The sequence below is a fragment of the Saccopteryx bilineata genome, chromosome 5, assembly GCF_036850765.1.
Source record: "Saccopteryx bilineata isolate mSacBil1 chromosome 5, mSacBil1_pri_phased_curated, whole genome shotgun sequence".
Lineage (NCBI taxonomy): Eukaryota > Metazoa > Chordata > Mammalia > Chiroptera > Emballonuridae > Saccopteryx > Saccopteryx bilineata.
Window position 1 is genome coordinate 45,870,448 of NC_089494.1, and position 17,830 is coordinate 45,888,277.

At 37.5% G+C, this 17,830-nt stretch overlaps 1 protein-coding gene across 2 annotated transcripts in view; it reads left to right on the plus strand.

The window, feature by feature from the left end:
* HIBCH (3-hydroxyisobutyryl-CoA hydrolase) overlaps nt 1-17,830 on the plus strand; it is an 86,038-nt gene that overhangs the window by 30,446 nt on the left and 37,762 nt on the right. For both annotated transcript variants that reach the window (XM_066233147.1, XM_066233150.1), the window contains one exon: nt 3,317-3,369. In XM_066233147.1, the coding sequence (XP_066089244.1) occupies nt 3,317-3,369 (53 nt within the window). The remainder of the gene's footprint in view (nt 1-3,316; nt 3,370-17,830) is intronic.

Below are 17,830 nucleotides of genomic sequence, written 5' to 3' on the forward strand. Positions count from 1 at the left end.
GATTTTATTGAGATTTTGATTGGAATGATAATGAATTTTAGATTAATTTTGGAGGAATTAACATTTCTGATATTGAGTCTTCCCATCCATGAATGTGGCATATCACTTTGTATATTCATGCAGAAGACTTAAAAATTTATGAATTACAATTTATACACTATAAAGTTCACCATTTTAGGTGTATAGTTCAATAATTCTTAGTAAACTTGTGCAAGTATCACCATAAACCAGTTAGAACATTTTTAGCAGTTTGCCTTTCATAAGTTTTATAATTTTCTCCATGAGGAGCTTCCTTTTGTAAAATTTTTTATTCTTAGTATCAATAGCTTATTTTTTTTGTTACTACATTTAAAGGTAATATTCTGTTACATTTGTGATTGACCATTTCTGGCATATAGAAATGCTTTTTTTTTTTTTTTTTTTTCATTTTTCTGAAGCTGGAAACAGGGAGAGACAGTCAGACAGACTCCCGCATGCGCCCGACCGGGATCCACCCGGCACGCCCACCAGGGGCGACGCTCTGCCCACCAGGGGGCGATGCTCTGCCCATCCTGGGCGTCGCCATGTTGCGACCAGAGCCGCTCTAGCGCCTGGGGCAGAGGCCACAGAGCCATCCCCAGCGCCCGGGCCATCTTTGCTCCAATGGAGCCTTGGCTGCGGGAGGGGAAGAGAGAGACAGAGAGGAAAGCGCAGCGGAGGGGTGGAGAAGCAAATGGGCGCTTCTCCTGTGTGCCCTGGCCGGGAATCGAACCCGGGTCCTCCGCACGCTAGGCCAACGCTCTACCGCTGAGCCAACCGGCCAGGGCGAAATGCTTTTGATTTTAATATTTTGTTATTATAGCCAGCAACCCTGCTGAAATTTATTTATTCTAATGATATTTCTATAGCCTCTCTCAGCTTTTCTACTAGGCAGTTCTATCATCCGCACATAATTTTTTTCTCATCTTTTTTTCTAATCCTCAAATTTATGAGTTTTTTTATATTTTGACTAGGAGTTCTATTATACTGTTGAATAATTATAGTGATATCTTATTTTTGATGTGCATGGGAATGCATTTAAAATTTTATTTGTTAGCACGCCCAACAGGGGGCGATGCTCTGCCCATCTGGGGTGTTGCGCTGTTGCAACCAGAGCCATTCTAGCGCCTGAGGCAGAGGCCACAGAGCCATCCTTAGCGCCTGGGCCAACTTTGCTCCAATGGAGCCTCGCTGCGGGAGGGGAAGAGAGAGACAGAGAGGAAGGAGAGGGGCGCTTCTCCTGTGTGCCCTGGCCGGGAATCGAATCCGGGACTCCTGCACGCCAGGCCGATGCTCTACCACTGAGCGAACCGGCCAGGGCTAGTATAATCTTTTTGTAGACACTTTTAACCAGGTTACAGGTGTTACTCCTATTACAAATTTGTTAGGGATGTTTTGTTCTGTTTGTTTTGTTGTATTGGTGGTGGTAGTTATGCAGTGCTTGAACATCTGTTTTTTCTGACTTCTCTCTTCTCCTGGCAGGAATTTAAATGAGTTGCTGGATTAGCAGATAGAGTTTTTCAGTCATATTTTACGTATTGAATAGCTCTTCCTAACATGAGGCTCTGTGTAGGTAGCCCATTGTGAAAGATAATGTGGTCCAGAATTCCAAACTGAAAACAAATACATACATATTCATATTATCATAAGTAATTTAAATAGCTGCATTTAGCTTGAGGTTACTATTTAGGACAGTGTAGTTCTATACTAAATAAAAGGAGATGGAAAACCAGAGCTCTAGGTAGTTTGAAAAGAGTTTGGTAAAATGTTAATATATAGAGAGAAAGCCTTCAAGTTATATTTCTGCACATTGTAATTGCATTTTAGTCAGTAAGGAACTTGAGAAATTCTGGCTTTATGTCCTGCATCAATTAGCTTCTAATATTTTATATCTAAACTATATCTATAACTGAGATGGTATGTGTGTATATATCTCCATTTTGATCAATAGAGAAAATATTTTCCATAGTTTCTAGGGAAGTATAGTTCAAAATTGAAGGCTGTGGAAGTCCTTATGAATGTGAAATTATGGCTTTGTGCTTTGGTGGCCTGTTTAGCAAATTAAGGATATTTATGGAATTGCTAGATGGATCAAAACTGTAGTTTTATATCGGTCTTTGTAAAGAGTGTAATACTGGCAACAAACTAACAGAAGTTCAGTAATTTACATTTTTGTTATCTTGCCAGCAATTCCCTCTCCTAGAGGGAAGGAACAGAGTAAAAATTTACAGAATTTTTCAGGTGGAAGGAACTTCTAAGGCCATATATTGTCTTGTCATGTAATAGATGAGGAAACTTAGCTATATATTGTTTATATGATATACACGTATATGACATGCATGTAACTTGCGTGTGTATATATACACACATAAATATGTGCATTTATGCCTAATGCCAGTATATCTATTAAATATAGTTGAATTGCCAGTGAATGCCAAAACCGAGGATACAATCTGGATCTTCCAACTTCCAGTCCGTGCTGTTTCCTTTGTGCTACACTTCTCTTTGTGTCCCGTTACTACTTTAGAGGTATAGAAAACCAGTTACATTATCTAGAATACAGCTGTGTGTATAAACATCAGTGACTTGTAAGGCAGTTATTATATTTCTCAATAGCTGAATTAAAACAAGGCTTTTATTTGTTTCAAATTGACATGCAGTTTTTGGAAAGCACCATGGACTTTGTGTGTGCCCAGTGCCTACAATCACGGGTGCGGCAGATGCCGGAAAAGGCCCTGCTTCCATTCTTGGTCGTCGCCCTTATCTCAGCTCCTTCCCCCCAGACTCTCCTCTTCTCCTGGCTTGGCTCTGAGACAGAGCCTGTGCCAACTGTGCTTCTCTCCCTCACGTCTGGGAGGAAAGAGAAAGACTCAGTCCTCTGGCTGCTTTTTTTCTTCTGTGAGCAGATTCTAGCTTTGGCCCGCCTTCTTGCCCAGTCCTACCTTTGTCTCTCTGGTGTGTGTGTATTTCAGGTTCATCTCTGTGAACATTTCAGGGTATAGTTGTAGAATTTGTTGAATCAAGGGAAAAGATCGGGAGTATCTCCTCACGCTGCCATTTCTCTGACGTCACTCATTTGTTTCAAATTGAAGTATTGAGTTGTTAAATGACAACGAGCAGATGATTAGGATTGTTAATGGATTGACAATTTTAAACAAACATTTTACAAGCTATACATTTAGTCTACCTTGATATCTCTTGTAAAAATTTCCTTCGGAAAATACTCAGAGTTCAGGTGAGCGATTTTGGGGGAAAACTGAGTAAACATTGCAACTAAATATAGCTCTTTTTCTTTTAGGTTCTTTCCAGAAACCATTTGTTGCACTTATTCATGGAATTACAATGGGTGGGGTAAGAAGACTCTTTTATTCTAATCGTTAATATGTTAATTATATTAGAAATAAGTTTATTAAATGGAAGAGAAGCAATTCATATAATACAATAAAATTTGTTGGAACAAAATTATGTTTCAATTTTAGAACCTTGTAGATTTGGAATACAATCTTTACTTATAGCACTTTTAGACTATCTCCACCCAAAGAAAATGTTCTTAATTATGTTAGATGCTTCTTGAATTAACAAGTTTTTTAACCAGTAGAACTCATTGAATCTTTTTTTTTTTAATGAAGAGCCCCTTTTCTACTTATAAGTAAACTGATTGCTTCCAACAGCTTCAGAAGAGAAACTGAAATATTGAGTGTTTTTTGCACTCTGAATAGTGGGGATATGGTTGCCTAAATTGTATCTATTGCACAAAATCTTACCTTAGTGAAAATGTTTGGCTGTTTTAGGAAGTTCTCTGAAACTACATTTCTATCAGTTCACAAAATTATTTTGAGTCTGTGCTATTACAAAGAAGTCTTAAATGTCACTGGCCTTGACTAACTTGATATGGAGTCAGAAAAAAACATGAAATATCAATAATTACAGACAAGTAGTAAATTATATGACATTGAGTATAACAAAGACAAACCTTTAAAGAAGTGAGAAGTCAGAGTGAGTCTTCATGGCAGGAAAAGGTAGGATTTAGCTAGGTAATATGAGGCCAAAGGGTAGAATTTAAAACTTTCACTTGTTCCGGTGTTTCATAGATTTAGTCAGTGAAAATAGAAGAAGTCCCCTCGCTTCCTAGTGGAACTGGACTAGAAGAAGCCTGTTGGTCAGTGGGAATTGGAGCTGGCACATCATTTTGTGGATTCCACTAGCAGCTCTGGTTAGAAAGCAGGATCAAGGACAATCTGTGCTTCTCTTCTTGGTGACAATATGGAGCATGAATTGATTGTGCCTTTTTTTTTTGCCAAGAAAGTGTTAACATGGGGAAAATTAAGAGCTCACTGAAAAAATATTGAAGAACAAGGGTAAGGAAAATAATCTGAAGCACTGAAGGAGGAGCTGCTCTGAATGTAAAAGGAACCAGGGGGAAAAGTAAAAGCAAAAAACATTGGGCATACTTATTGACATGTGAAAAGATGTGGCCCTAACAAAATAGGAAAAACAACCCACAAGGAGACAACACGCTCACATCAGAGGTTAACAGGTCGAAAGGTGGACCAGATAACATAAGGAAAGATGACTGGAAACTAAGTGCAATAGCAGAACTGACACTCCACTTTGAAAGCAATCGATTAGAAAGAGTCAAACTTAATATATATATATAAATAATGAAGTTAGATCTGTGGAGGACAAACTTGAGAAGCTCTCACCAAAAAAGGATCAACGTAAAAATGATGAGAACAAACATCTCTGAAGTAATGAATTTGAAAGATACAGGGAACCTAACAAAAGAATGACAAATACTCTATAGAAAGTAAATTAAGATAGTTGGTACAGAAATGATGGTCAGGTATAATTAAAGATGATTTTATTTAATTAAAAACTAAAAACTCTCAAACCTGAGGTATGTATACTTAAAGGACACACAGCATTCCAGATAAAATCAGTGAAAAGAGATCCATACCTAGATAAAAGCTCACTTAAAAAAATTTTTTTTTTAATTACAAGTTTTAAGGAACATAAACTAACTGTTCAGGCCAAGGAATGGCAGTGAAGGGGTGGTTAGTAAATATAGGGTGTGTATAAAGGAACATAAATCAGCTGGTTTTAGACTGTTATACTAAGTGCCAGCAATCAGTGGGTTGAGGAAGTTGTAAAATAAAGTAGTTCTGACCCAAGAGTTTTCTACCCATCAAGTTGTCATTTAGTATAAATATAAAGGAAAAATATTCTCAGAAATGAAAGGACTTGGAAAATATATTGCTAACATACCATTATTGAAAATATTTCATTAAATATTTGGTCATTGACAAAGAGATCACTCATATTTAACAACACAGACTGGTTTTGATATGAAAGGATTGGTGAAACCACCCTTTGGTACTATTAGTAGACAGAACTTCTGTCTTTTTATAGGAGCCTGAGAAGAATTATTGCTCTAGCATGCCACATTTGAATGAATGGCCATGCCTTTTGACCTCCATGACATGTATAGGTTGGTTCAGTGTTTGCATACATTCCTATGTACGGTATGTTATAGTGAAGAATACTCCATTTATTTCTAAAGAGAAAACTAGTAAAGAAAACGAGGTTGTCATGAATGGAGTAAGAGTGATGCTGCTTTTACCTACTGGTCTTTGTTTTCTATGTTTACTTTAAAGAGTATGAATAGGCTTTTATTTTTTTGCAAGAGAGACAGCAAGAGCTAGATCCAGAGAGAGGGAGAGACAGGAAGGGAGAGAGATGAGAAGCATCAACTCATAGTTGTGGCCCCTACTTGTTCATTGATTGCTTTCTCCTACATGCGTCAACTGGGGGACTTCAGCTGAGCCAGTGACCCTTTGCTCAAACCAGCGACCTTGGGCTCAAGCCAGCAACCTTGGGCTCAAGCCAGTGAACATGGTCACGCCTATGATCCCATGCTCAAGCCAGCAACCCTATGCTCAAGCTGGTGAGCCACACTCGAGCTGGATGAGCCCGTGCTCAAAGCCAGTGACCTTGGGGTTTTGAACCTGGGTCCTCAGCGTCCAGGCCGATGCTCCATCCATTACTCCAATGCCTGATCAGACAAGTATGGATAGATTTTCAAAATGATAATGAAAATACACCTTATATTAGCTTTTCTTAACCAGAATACCACTAGAGAATTAAGTCTTGAAAATGTATTGCTAATGTGCCATTGTTGAAAATATTTCATTAAACATTTGATCTAGTTTACCAAGAGATTACTCACATTTAGTAACATAGACTGGTTTTGATATGAAAGATTGGTGAACTATTTTCAAGGTGTTATTTCTATACCAGCAGTATTTACTGCACTTAGAAATTTGTTAAAAATAATTATTCTTGCACCCTACGCCAGAGTCAAACTGTAGTGGCGGAGCTCAGCGGTCTCTGTGTTAATAAGCCTTCCTTGAGTCATGGTAAGTGAGAGCCAGTGACCCAGGGCATCCATTGTATATATTGGGTTGAGGAATAAGTTCGTAGCATTTTTATATTTTCTTTTATTTTACAACGATTTGTTTGCTGTTTGGCAAAGGGTAAGTATTCATTCGATAAAACTCTTTCTGCTCTACAAAACTATGTTAATTCTATTTTTGAGTTATTTAATTTTTTATTAGTTTTGAGGCTTAGAAAATGGAATACCCAGGAGGCAAAAATCAACATTTTCGACACCTGCTCTTCTTTGCTTTTCACCGGGACATTTGCGACGTGTATGGAGAAGGTGTCATAGGCGTCTACAGCACAGAAATGGTTTGCAAAGTTCAAAAATGGTGACTTTGACGTCGATGACACGTCCCGCAGCAGAAGGCCTTCTGAATTTGATAAAGAACGTCTCAAATCACTTTTGAAGGAAAACGGTCGCCAAACCAGTCGTGAATTGGCGGAAAAAATGAACTGCAATCATAAAACAATTCTCAATCACCTTCATTCAATGGGATTTACCGAAAAATTGGGAGCCTGGGTGCCTCACGAGCTCAATGAAAAAAACAAAGTTGCCTTCAAATTGCTTCTCAGCATCTCGCCTGCCATCGAGCAACACGTGGTCATAAACAGCGCTTTTTGTACCGAATCATCACAGGAAATGAGAAATGGTGCCTATACATCAATATGAAGCAAAGAAAGGAGTGGGTGGCTCCAGGAGATACGCCAAAGCCGAGAGTCAAGCTGGACCTTCATCCAAAGAAGATCATGGTATGTGTTTGGTGGGACTGGGAGGGCATGGTGCACTGGGAAATGCTCGAAAAGAATGCCACGGTCAACAAGGAGCTCTACCTTGCCCAGCTACACCGCGTGAATGAGGCTATTCAACTGAAAAGACCTGATCGACATGGTCAAACCATACTCCTTCATGACAACGCCAGGCCCCATGTTGCACAAGTCGTCAAAGCCGCACTCCAAGAGCTCGAATGGGAGGTCCTTCAGCATCCACCGTATTCTCCGGACCTTGCACCGACCGATTACCATCTTTTCCGCTCCCTGTCAAACCATATGAAGGGTGTTACCTTCGATAACAAAGAGGTCCTTAAAAACTGGCTCAACAAGTTCTTTGACACCAGACCAGGCGATTTTTGGCGGAACGGCATCAACAAATTGGTTGAGAGGTGGCAAGAGGTTGTAAACAGCAACGGCGAATATATAATTGATTAACTTATTGATATAATTATTGTTTTTTGTTTAAATAAAAGTCTTCGGTAAAAACGCTACGAACTTATTCCCCAACCCAATATAATGAATTACCTTTTCTTCTGTATCTGTCCTGTGCTTCAAGAATGTACCAGTTATGGATCGTCCTTGGGAAAACTGAGAAAATAGTCATTTTCAGTGACATGTAGTTCAGATGAGGGACCATTTAATGAGAAAGGTTCTCTGTTTTGTGTATTATCAGTTCTCCCTGAAAACAAAACAAAAAACCCCAAAGATCTTTGTGTCTTTTCTCCCTTGAGATCTGCCTACCTACATGTTCTGTATACACTCTATTTCTAATTGATCCTTAAAGACCAAAGTTCTGTCCTCTTTTTGATAGTCTTACCTGTCACTTTGAGTACATATGATTTCTTTCTCCACTGACTCAGTACATTCAATTTGCACTTCAAATTGGCATTTATACTTGATTGTTAGTTATGAAATATGCCCAAGTATTTCTATGGTCTGTAAGGGCAAGGACTACCATGTCTTTTTTTTTTTTAACTTTTCCGTAACAACTAGGAATGCACATATTTAATACAATAAATTGCTTAAAAAGCTCTACTCTAAATAATAATACATATCTTGCATAGCCTTGAAAGAAAAATTTACAGACTGGCATTGAACCGGTTACTTTACTTTATTTATTCTTGTAATGGGATTTTGTATGTGTCTTCGTTTTGAAGGCTAAATTTTCATATCGCATTTACAAACCTTGCTCAATGTGAGACTGGTAGTGAACTCCAGCTTTTGAAAATAATAGTGGCTCTCAAACTTTGCTGTATTTTAGAGTCATTTGGAAGTCTTTAAAAATCCCAATGTCCAGAAATCACCCCCCTTCCAGAACCATTAAGTCAGATATTGGAGTGGGACCCAGGCATTTTAAAAACTCCTTGGTGATCCCATTGTGAAGTTAAGATTATGAACTACTGATCTACTAGCAATTCTTAACCAGATTGTGGTTCAGTGTTACTGGATCTTTTTTAAAATTCTCCTAGGACAGTGGTTTCTACAGTTCGCGTCTGTCAGAAGCATTTGGAAGGCTTGTTAAGACATGGACTCTTCCTATCCCCGTTTCCATTTTAGTCATCTGGAAGTGTGGCCTGTGAATTTGCATTTCTAACACGTTCCCAGATGATGCTGATGATAGTGGAGCTCCTTACTTTAGGAACCACTACCATAAGATGTTGAGAACATGGAGTTTGTTATTCAAAAGACCTTTATTTTCAGGATTTTTAGAAGAATTTTATTATACATAGTATTTTTAAATACTTCATTACTATTATTTTAATATATAGTTAATTATAATTTAAAATTTTATAATAATATGAAAGTATGAGAATAAGATAGGCAAATATGATTTCAGAAAAGGATACTGGCCTGGCCTGTGGTGTCACAGCGGATAAAGCATTGACCTGGAACGCTGAGGTCGCCGGTTCAAAACCCTGGGCTTGCCAGGTCAAGGCATATATGGGAGTTGATGCTTCCTGCTCCTCCCCCCCTTCTCTCTCTCTCTCTCTGTCTCTCTATCTCTCTCTCTATTTCACTCTCTGTCTACTCTAAAATGAATAAAAATATTTTTTTTAAAAAGATACAATTGTAATTGTCTTTATCATGATTCTGATCAAGCAGTCCTGAGTTATGAATTAGGTTCTGTAGGTTTGTTCTCAAGTTGAATTTGTATATAAGTTGGAACAGGTACATTTACCTATAAATGCAACGTTGATGTTTGTTTTAACATAGTATTTATTTTTACCTTTGTATGCATAAATGCTTAAACATTTTCAAACACAACCTTAATCAATCTTGGATAATGCAGAAGATGATAGGCTTGTTGGAGAAGATGGGACTGGTGTTAGAGAGTCAGGGTTTGATTCTGCTGCTGGAGTCAGTTTCTTGAAGTAGGTGTCAAAGGAGGTTTGTATTGAGCTTTTCTTTTCCTCATCATTAATGGCCCTGTAGCATCTCAGGCTTTCAGTAACTGTACGGTAAACTTTAAACTTTGGTGAACCTCTCTGTATCGGGATCTTGCTCCTCTAACTTTGCATTTGCATTTCAATGAGATTAATAGCATCAGCTAACTCTTTTGTAGAACACATTTTTGGTTATGGAGTTTCTAGGTCTCTTTTCTTTCCTAAATGCTATCATCTGCTACTCTAGTTCCATAAGATCTTCGTTAGAGGGTTCTTTGCCATGGGAGTCAAGTAATTTTGATATCATTTTCACTGATGTACAATTGCAGTTGCTTACCAATATCCTTTATGGCACTCTGTAAGTATGCGTTGTACATAAATTGGATGTTTGTAATTTGGGGGCTTACTGTAAATTGTTTCTTATAATATAAGAAAGAATTTTAAGAAAACTTGAACAGTCCAAAAGATGGCACCATTGAGCTTGATTTTTTTCTTTTCCTTTTAGTATAGAAAATGTTTTTTTCCAGCAAGGAAGATGACAGTTTTACCGTTTGCTTTCTACCATGAAAAGGACATAGCACTTAGTAGAAGGGATGGCTAATTCTGTTGTATTTCAGATTTCAGAAATGCAAAAAATTTACTCAATATTTTGGTGTACAGTAAAATAAAAATAAATGTTTCTGAGTACTTCTTCACTTGGTTGGTCAAAATTGTGTAAGATGTCATTCCAATTTTTTTATGAATAGTTTGAAAGAATAGTTGATTCTGTTCCCTAGGAAGACAAATTTTTAAATTTCTTTACCCTTTATTTTAAATATCTGAAGTTATATTTTTTGAAGTTACATATTAACAGAAATGCAAATTTGCTTTAAAAATTAAGTATTTATAGAACAGAGAAAATTTCTTAAATATTACCAACATTTCCCTCTCAATTGAATTGGATTTAAAGAACTTTTGAAGTTTTTTTTTTCTTCTCTTTCTCTCTCCTTTCCTTTTTTCTCCTTCCAATGCATTTTACAATAGAAACAAAGTTAGTTCCCCAAGCCAATTCAAATTATGGGTGCAATATGGTATTATTTTTATGGTTTTCAAAGTATTCTTAGATGCCATTAGCAAAAGAGTTTTGTGATCAATATAATGGAAAATTAAAAGTTTTAAGGTGTATTTAGAAAGGGTATAGTCTAATGATTAGAGAAGTGGGAATTGGAATGGAAACAATGAGCATATACAATACCCAAATGATATTGGGACACAAACCAAGCCACCTGGAAAATTGACTAGGGATCAATGCTCAATTAAGTGGGAGCTACTGAATCAGAGTAAGATTAGTCACTGATTGAGACATGGCCTTTTCTTATGAAAAGAATAAACAGTCCTCAAAGATTATGTTAATACAATGCAAAGGTCTGTAAGACATAAGAAGTACATCTTTATTCATTTTTAAAAGGTATTCTGTTTGTTTTTATTCTGTTGCTATAACAGTTGAATAGATGACATTTTAAGAAATTCTTTATTACAATAAAAGCTGTTTTTCTTAACAATATTTAATTACTTGATAGAACTTGATAGTTTATGAAAGAACAGATGAAATTTATTAACTGAAGTAAGATTTTTTTTTTTTTTTTTTTTTTTTTGCATTTTTCTGAAGCTGGAAACAGGGAGAGACAGTCAGACAGACTCCCGCATGCGCCCGACCGGGATCCACCCGGCATGCCCACCAGGGGCGACGCTCTGTCTCCACCAGGGGGCGATGCTCTGCCCATCCTGGGCGTCGCCATGTTGCGACCCTCCTGGGTGTCGCCATGTTGCGACCAGAGCCACTCTAGCGCCTGGGGCAGAGGCCACAGAGCCATCCCCAGCGCCCGGGCCATCTCTGCTCCAATGGAGCCTTGGCTGCGGGAGGGGAAGAGAGAGACAGAGAGGAAGGCGCGGCGGAGGGGTGGAGAAGCAAATGGGCGCTTCTCCTATGTGCCCTGGCCGGGAATCGAACCCGGGTCCTCCGCACGCTAGGCCGACGCTCTACCGCTGAGCCAACCGGCCAGGGCCTGAAGTAAGATTTTTAAAGAAACTTTTGAGTTCAGCTTACTTTAGTACAGATGGTGTGGTAGTTCTGTTTTTAATTGCTTGAGGAACCTCCGTACTATTTTTGATAGTGTCTTTACCAGTTTACATTCTTACCAAGAGTGTACAGGGTTTCCTTTTCTTCTCATTCTTGCCAACATTTGTTGTCTCTTGTTTTCTTGATAATAGACATTATAACAGGTGTGAAGTAGTACCTTGTTGTGTTGATTTGCCTTTTCCTTATAATTATTAACATCTTTTTGTGTACTTCTTGACCATTTTTTATGTCCTCTTTGGAATAATGTCTCTTTAGATACTTTGCTCACTTTTTAATCAGATTTTGTTGTTGTAATTGAGTTGTATGAGTACCTTGAATATTTTGAGTATTAACCCCTTATTGGAGATATGGTATGCAAACCTTTTCCCCATTCCCTAGGTTGTCTTTTCATTGTTGATAATTCCTTTGCTGTGCAGAAGCTTTCAGTTTTATGTAGTTTACTTGTTTTTGCTCTTTTGCCTTTGTTTTTGCTGTCACACCCCCAAAAACTATTGCCAACATCAAGGAACTTACTCTGTGTTCTTTTCTAGGATTTTTATGGTTTCAGGGCTTGCATTCAAGTCTTTAATTCATTTTGAGTTGATTTTGGTTTATGGTGTGAAATAGGGGTCCAGTTTTATTTTATTCCATGTGGATGTGAAATTTTCCCAACACAATTTAGTGAAGAGACTGTTCTTTCTGCAGTCTATATTCTTGACTCCTTTGATGAAAATTAATTGAATGTGTATGTTTGGATTTCTATACTCTGTTCGATTGATCTGTTTTTATTGTCAGTTTTGTAGTGTTTTAATTAATATAGCTTTGTAATAAAGTTTGAGATCAGGAAGTGTGATGCCTCCAGCTTTGTTCCTTTTCAAGATTGCTTTGGGTATTTGGGATATTCTATGGTTCCTTACAAAGTTTAAGGTGGTTCTGTTAATGTGTAAAATGCCACTGGATTTTTGATAGGCATTTTACTGACTCTGTACATTGCTTTGGATAGTATGGACATTTTAACAATATTTTTCTAACCATAAGCACATAATATCTTTTTATTTATTTTGGTCTTTTTTAGTTCTTTCATCAATATCTTATTCAATGTATAGATCTTCTTCCTCTTTGGTTAAATTTATTCCTAGGTATTTTATTCTTTTGTATGCAATTGTTAATGGATTGCTTTTTAAATTTCTTTTTCTTCTTTTTTTTTTTACAGAGACAGAGTCAGAGAGAGATATAGATAGGGACAGACAGGAACAGAGAGAGATGAGAAGCATCAATCATTAGCTTTTGTTGTGACACCTTAGTTGTTCGTTGATTGCTTTCTCTTATGTGTCTTGACCGGGGGCTACAGCAGACTGAGTAACCCCTTGCTCAAGCCAGCGACTTTGGGTCCAAGCTGCTGAGCTTTGCTCAAACCAGATGAGCCCGCGCTCAAGTTGGCGACCTCGGGGTCTTGACCTGGGTCCTCCACATCCCAGTCCGACACTCTATCCACTGTGCCATCGCTTGGTCAGGCTAAATTACTATTTCTGAAAGTTTGTTATTATATCGAAGCACAACTGATTTTTGTGTATTGATTTTGTATCCTGTAATTTTACTGAATTTGCTTATTCTAACAATCTTCAGGATTTTATATATATAATATGTCATGTTAAACAGAGACAATTTACTTTTTCCCTTTATATTTAGGTGCCTTTTTTATCTTGCCTAATTGCTCTGGCTAGGATTCCTAGTGGCCATCCTTATTCTTTTTTTTTTTTTCAGAGACAGAAAGAGAGTCAGAGAGGGATAGATAGGGACAGACAGGAACGGAGAGAGATGAGAAACATCAATCATCAGTTTTTTGTTGCGACACTTTAGTTGTTCATTGATTGCTTTCTCATATGTGCCTTGACGGTGGGGCTACAGCAGACCAAGTAACCCCTTGCTTGAGCCAGCGACCTTGGGTCCAAGCTGGTGAGCTTTTTGCTCAAGCCAGATGAGCCCGTGCTCAAGCTGGTGACCTCAGGGTCTCGAACCTGGGTTGTCCGCATCCCAGTCCGATGCTCTATCCACTGCACCACCACCTGGTCAGGCCCTTATTCTTGATATTAGAGGAAAGGCTTAATTTTACCCTAATGATTATGATGTTAGCTATGGGCTTGTCATATGTGGACTCTATTATGCTGAGTTACATTCAATCTACAGTCATATGCTGCTTAAAGATAGGGATACATTCTGAGAAATATGTTGTTAGGCAATTTCCTTATTAAGTGAACATCATAGCACGTACTTAAAAAAACCTAAGCGGTATAACCTACTGTCCACCTAGGCTATATGATATAGCTAATTGCTCCTGTATAGCACACTGAAAACAAAACAAAACAAAAAACCATGAGATTAAATCAAGCACAAGAGAAAATGATGCAGTCAAGAAATGGCAGCAAGCATGAGATATATATGAGGCTGCTGCCAGTAGGACACAGTCTAATATTTTACGACAAACTTTTTATAAATAGAAAGAGTATACTCCAAAATAATGATAAAAAGTATAGTATAGTGTAGTATAGTATAATAAATACATAAATGAGTAGCATAGTCATTATCAATTGTTACATACTGTGCATAATTGTATGTGCTATACTTTCATACAACTGTAGGTTTGTTACAACATCACCACAAACACATAAGTAGTTGTGCTACAACATCACTAGACAGGAAATATTCAGTTCCATTATAATCTATGGGATCATAGTGGTATATGCAGCCCATCATTGGCTGAAATGTCGTTATGTGGTGCATGACTATATACCTAATTTGTTTAGTGTTTTTATTATAAAAAGATAATTGAATTTTGTTGGATGCTTTTTTGTGTATTGAGATTATATAATTTTTATTCATTTTGTTAATGTAGTATATCACATTGATTTGCATATGTTAAATCATTCTTGCTGATTTCCATATGTTAAATCATCCTTGCATCACAGGAATAAATCCCACTTGATCATGGTACATGATCTTTTTAATGTATTGTTGAATGTAGTTTGCTAATTATTATTATTATTATTATTATTAAATGAAAGGCAGGGAGGCAGAGAGACAGACTCCTGCATCTGCCCTGACTGATATACCCAGCAGGCCCCCTACTGGGTGATGCTCTGCCCATTTGGGGCTGTTGCTCTGTTGCTTACAACCAACCTATATATTAGCACCTGAGGTGAGGCCATGGAGCCATCCTCAGTGCCCAGGGCCATGTGAGGGATAAAAGGGAGAAGGAGGCAAGGATTACTTCCAGGTTTCTAGACTAGGAGGTAAAATTCATATTTCTATTCCTGGGTTTTTGTTTGTTTGTTTCTTGTATTTTTCTGAAGTGAGAGGCAGGGAGGCAGAGATACAGACTTCTGCATGTGCCCAGCTGGGATCCACCTGGCAAGTACACCAGGGGGTGATGTTTTGCCCATTTGGGGCTTTGCTCCATTATAACTGGAGCCATTCTAGCACCTGAGGTGGAGGCTATGGAGCCATCCTCAGCGCCTGGGCCAACTCTGCTCAAATGGAGCCTTGGCTGCAGGAGGGGAAGAGAGAGATAGAGAGGAAGGAGAGGGGGAGAAGCAGATGGACGCTTCTCCTGTGTGCCCTGGCCAGGAATAGAAACCAGGACTTCCACATGCCGGCTAATGCTCTACCACTGAGCCAGTTGTTCAGGGCCTCCCCTGGGTTATTTTATTTATTTATTTTTTTAATTTTTAAAATTTTTTTTGCATTTTTCTGAAGCTGGAAATGGGGAGAGACAGTCAGACAGACTCCCGCATGCGCCCGACCGGGATCCACCTGGCACGCCCACCAGGATCGATGCTCTGCCCACCAGGGGGCGATGTTCTGCCCCTCTGGGGCGTCGCCCTGCCGCGACCAGAGCCACTCCAGCGCCTGGGCCATCCTTGCTCCAATGGAGCCTTGGCTGCGGGAGGGGAAGAGAGAGACAGAGAGGAAGGGGGGGGGTTGGAGAAGCAAATGGGCACCTCTCCTATGTGCCCTGGCCGGGAATCGAACTCTGGTCCCCCACACCCCAGGCCGATGCTCCACCGCTGAGCCAACTGGCCAGGGCCCCCTGGGTTATTTTAATTGAGATATAATTGACACATAACATTGTATTACTTTTAAGTATACAATGTAATGATTTGATATATGTATATATTATGAAATGATTACCACAGTAAGTTTAGTTAACATCTATCACCACACATAGTTAACAAATTGTTTTCCTTATAATGAAAACTTTTAAGATTTACTCTAAGTACTTTCAAATATCTGCCTAGTTCTTTAATTTGAAGTAAAGCTATACCTTAAAGAATGATAGACTCTTAAATATAAATATTTCTGCTTTACTTTTTTCTGTTGAATACAATTTTCATCCAAAATAATGTGAATTATATGCATTTAAAGCAGGATTAAACATGCGTTTGCTGATGACATGTTTATTAATATATGAAAATATATTAATATTTATATAATCAATATGCTAACATTAATATGCAGTAATAGCCTATTAATATTAATGGAGTATAATAAAAAGTCTTTGTCTTTACTGTGGAGCCTATAGATTAGACTTCTAGCATCCCAGAAATATATTATTAAACTTATAGCTCTGTGATGTTAAATTTTATAGTACAGTGAAATAAAGTATGATGAAAAATCTATTTGAATTTGTAACAGTGGTATATATCCATATCAAAGCACTATTTATAATCCTAAATTATTATAAATAGTGGGGAAAGACACATAATCTCTGATACTGATGTAGTGTTTATTCTGGGCAGCAGCTTACGCATTTTCTGATTAGAATTTAAATCCATGACTCTTTGTGTGAGCACTCATCACATTGCCCCATTGTATGCCTTTCTGAGTTTGTTGTTTTCTTAACTGTGGTTGTTAGGGCTTTTCACTTTGGAACATTTATTTTTAATTTTTAAAAACTTTTTTTTGTGAAACAATTTCAAACTTACAGAAAAGATGCAAGAACAGTGCAAAGAACTATTTCCTCTTCTTTTCCACAATTGTTTTTTTCTCTCTTCCTCTTCCCACATTTATTGATGAATAATTTTTTCCTGAAGTATTTGAGAGGAAGTTGAAGACCTTATAATCCTTTATTGCCAAAATTTTCAGTGTGTATTGTCTAAGAATAAGGACATAAAAATCAGGAAATTTAACACTGATACAATACTATTATCTGGACATTTCTTATTCAAGCACCAAATTAAATTGTTATATGTGTTCTTGTGTGTGTGTTTGGGGATCTAATCTTGCCATTAATGTAAATCATAGAGTGGATGACTGTATGTCAAATTACTTTTAAATATCCTTATAATTATCAATTTCAAAAAAAAATTGTTGCTTTTTATGTAGAATAGTAGTTATATGGAAATAATAAAAGTGAATGCTTATTTGTAGTTACTGGTTGACATACTTGCATTTTAATGGCTTTACTGTGCTTTTAAAATAATTAGATCTTCTTTAAAAGTCTTAAATAAAGCTATGCCAGGTTATTCCCCCCCCCCCCCCCCCAACATTGAACAGTCTGGAAACTCATCTAGCTATGTCTCCTAATTAAAAAATAAGTCTGAGCTTGCCTAAGTTTTGGCTTTAGGAGATGCCAAAATTTAAATAAGTACATTGTTACTCTTGTGACAGAGGATGAGTTTGACTACATTTCTACATTTATTTATTCTGTTTTTGTTCAGTTATTATTTATACTTGTCCGTATTAGCTGTCTTTATAATAGATTATAAATATTGTTCTAATTCATTTTACTTTATATGCACAATGTCAGCACAGTACTGCAATGATGATTCTAATACAGGTTAAAAAGAAGTTCAGAGTGCTTGGGAAATCATATATATAAGGAATGGAAGGGTTAAATGTAAAAGGGTAGAAAAAGAATACAATATCAACACTAAAAGACAACTGATAGAGATATTTTAGTATCAAGGTACATTTGTAGCAAAAACTTTACTTGATACAGAAGAACATTTGCTAGTTATAAAATGGTTAGATACAACAAATCTACGTTTATATGTGTTATGAATCTGTTTCTATTGTGTATTGTTTCTCTTTGGTTTTAGTCATGTGGTCTTATGTGATGGAT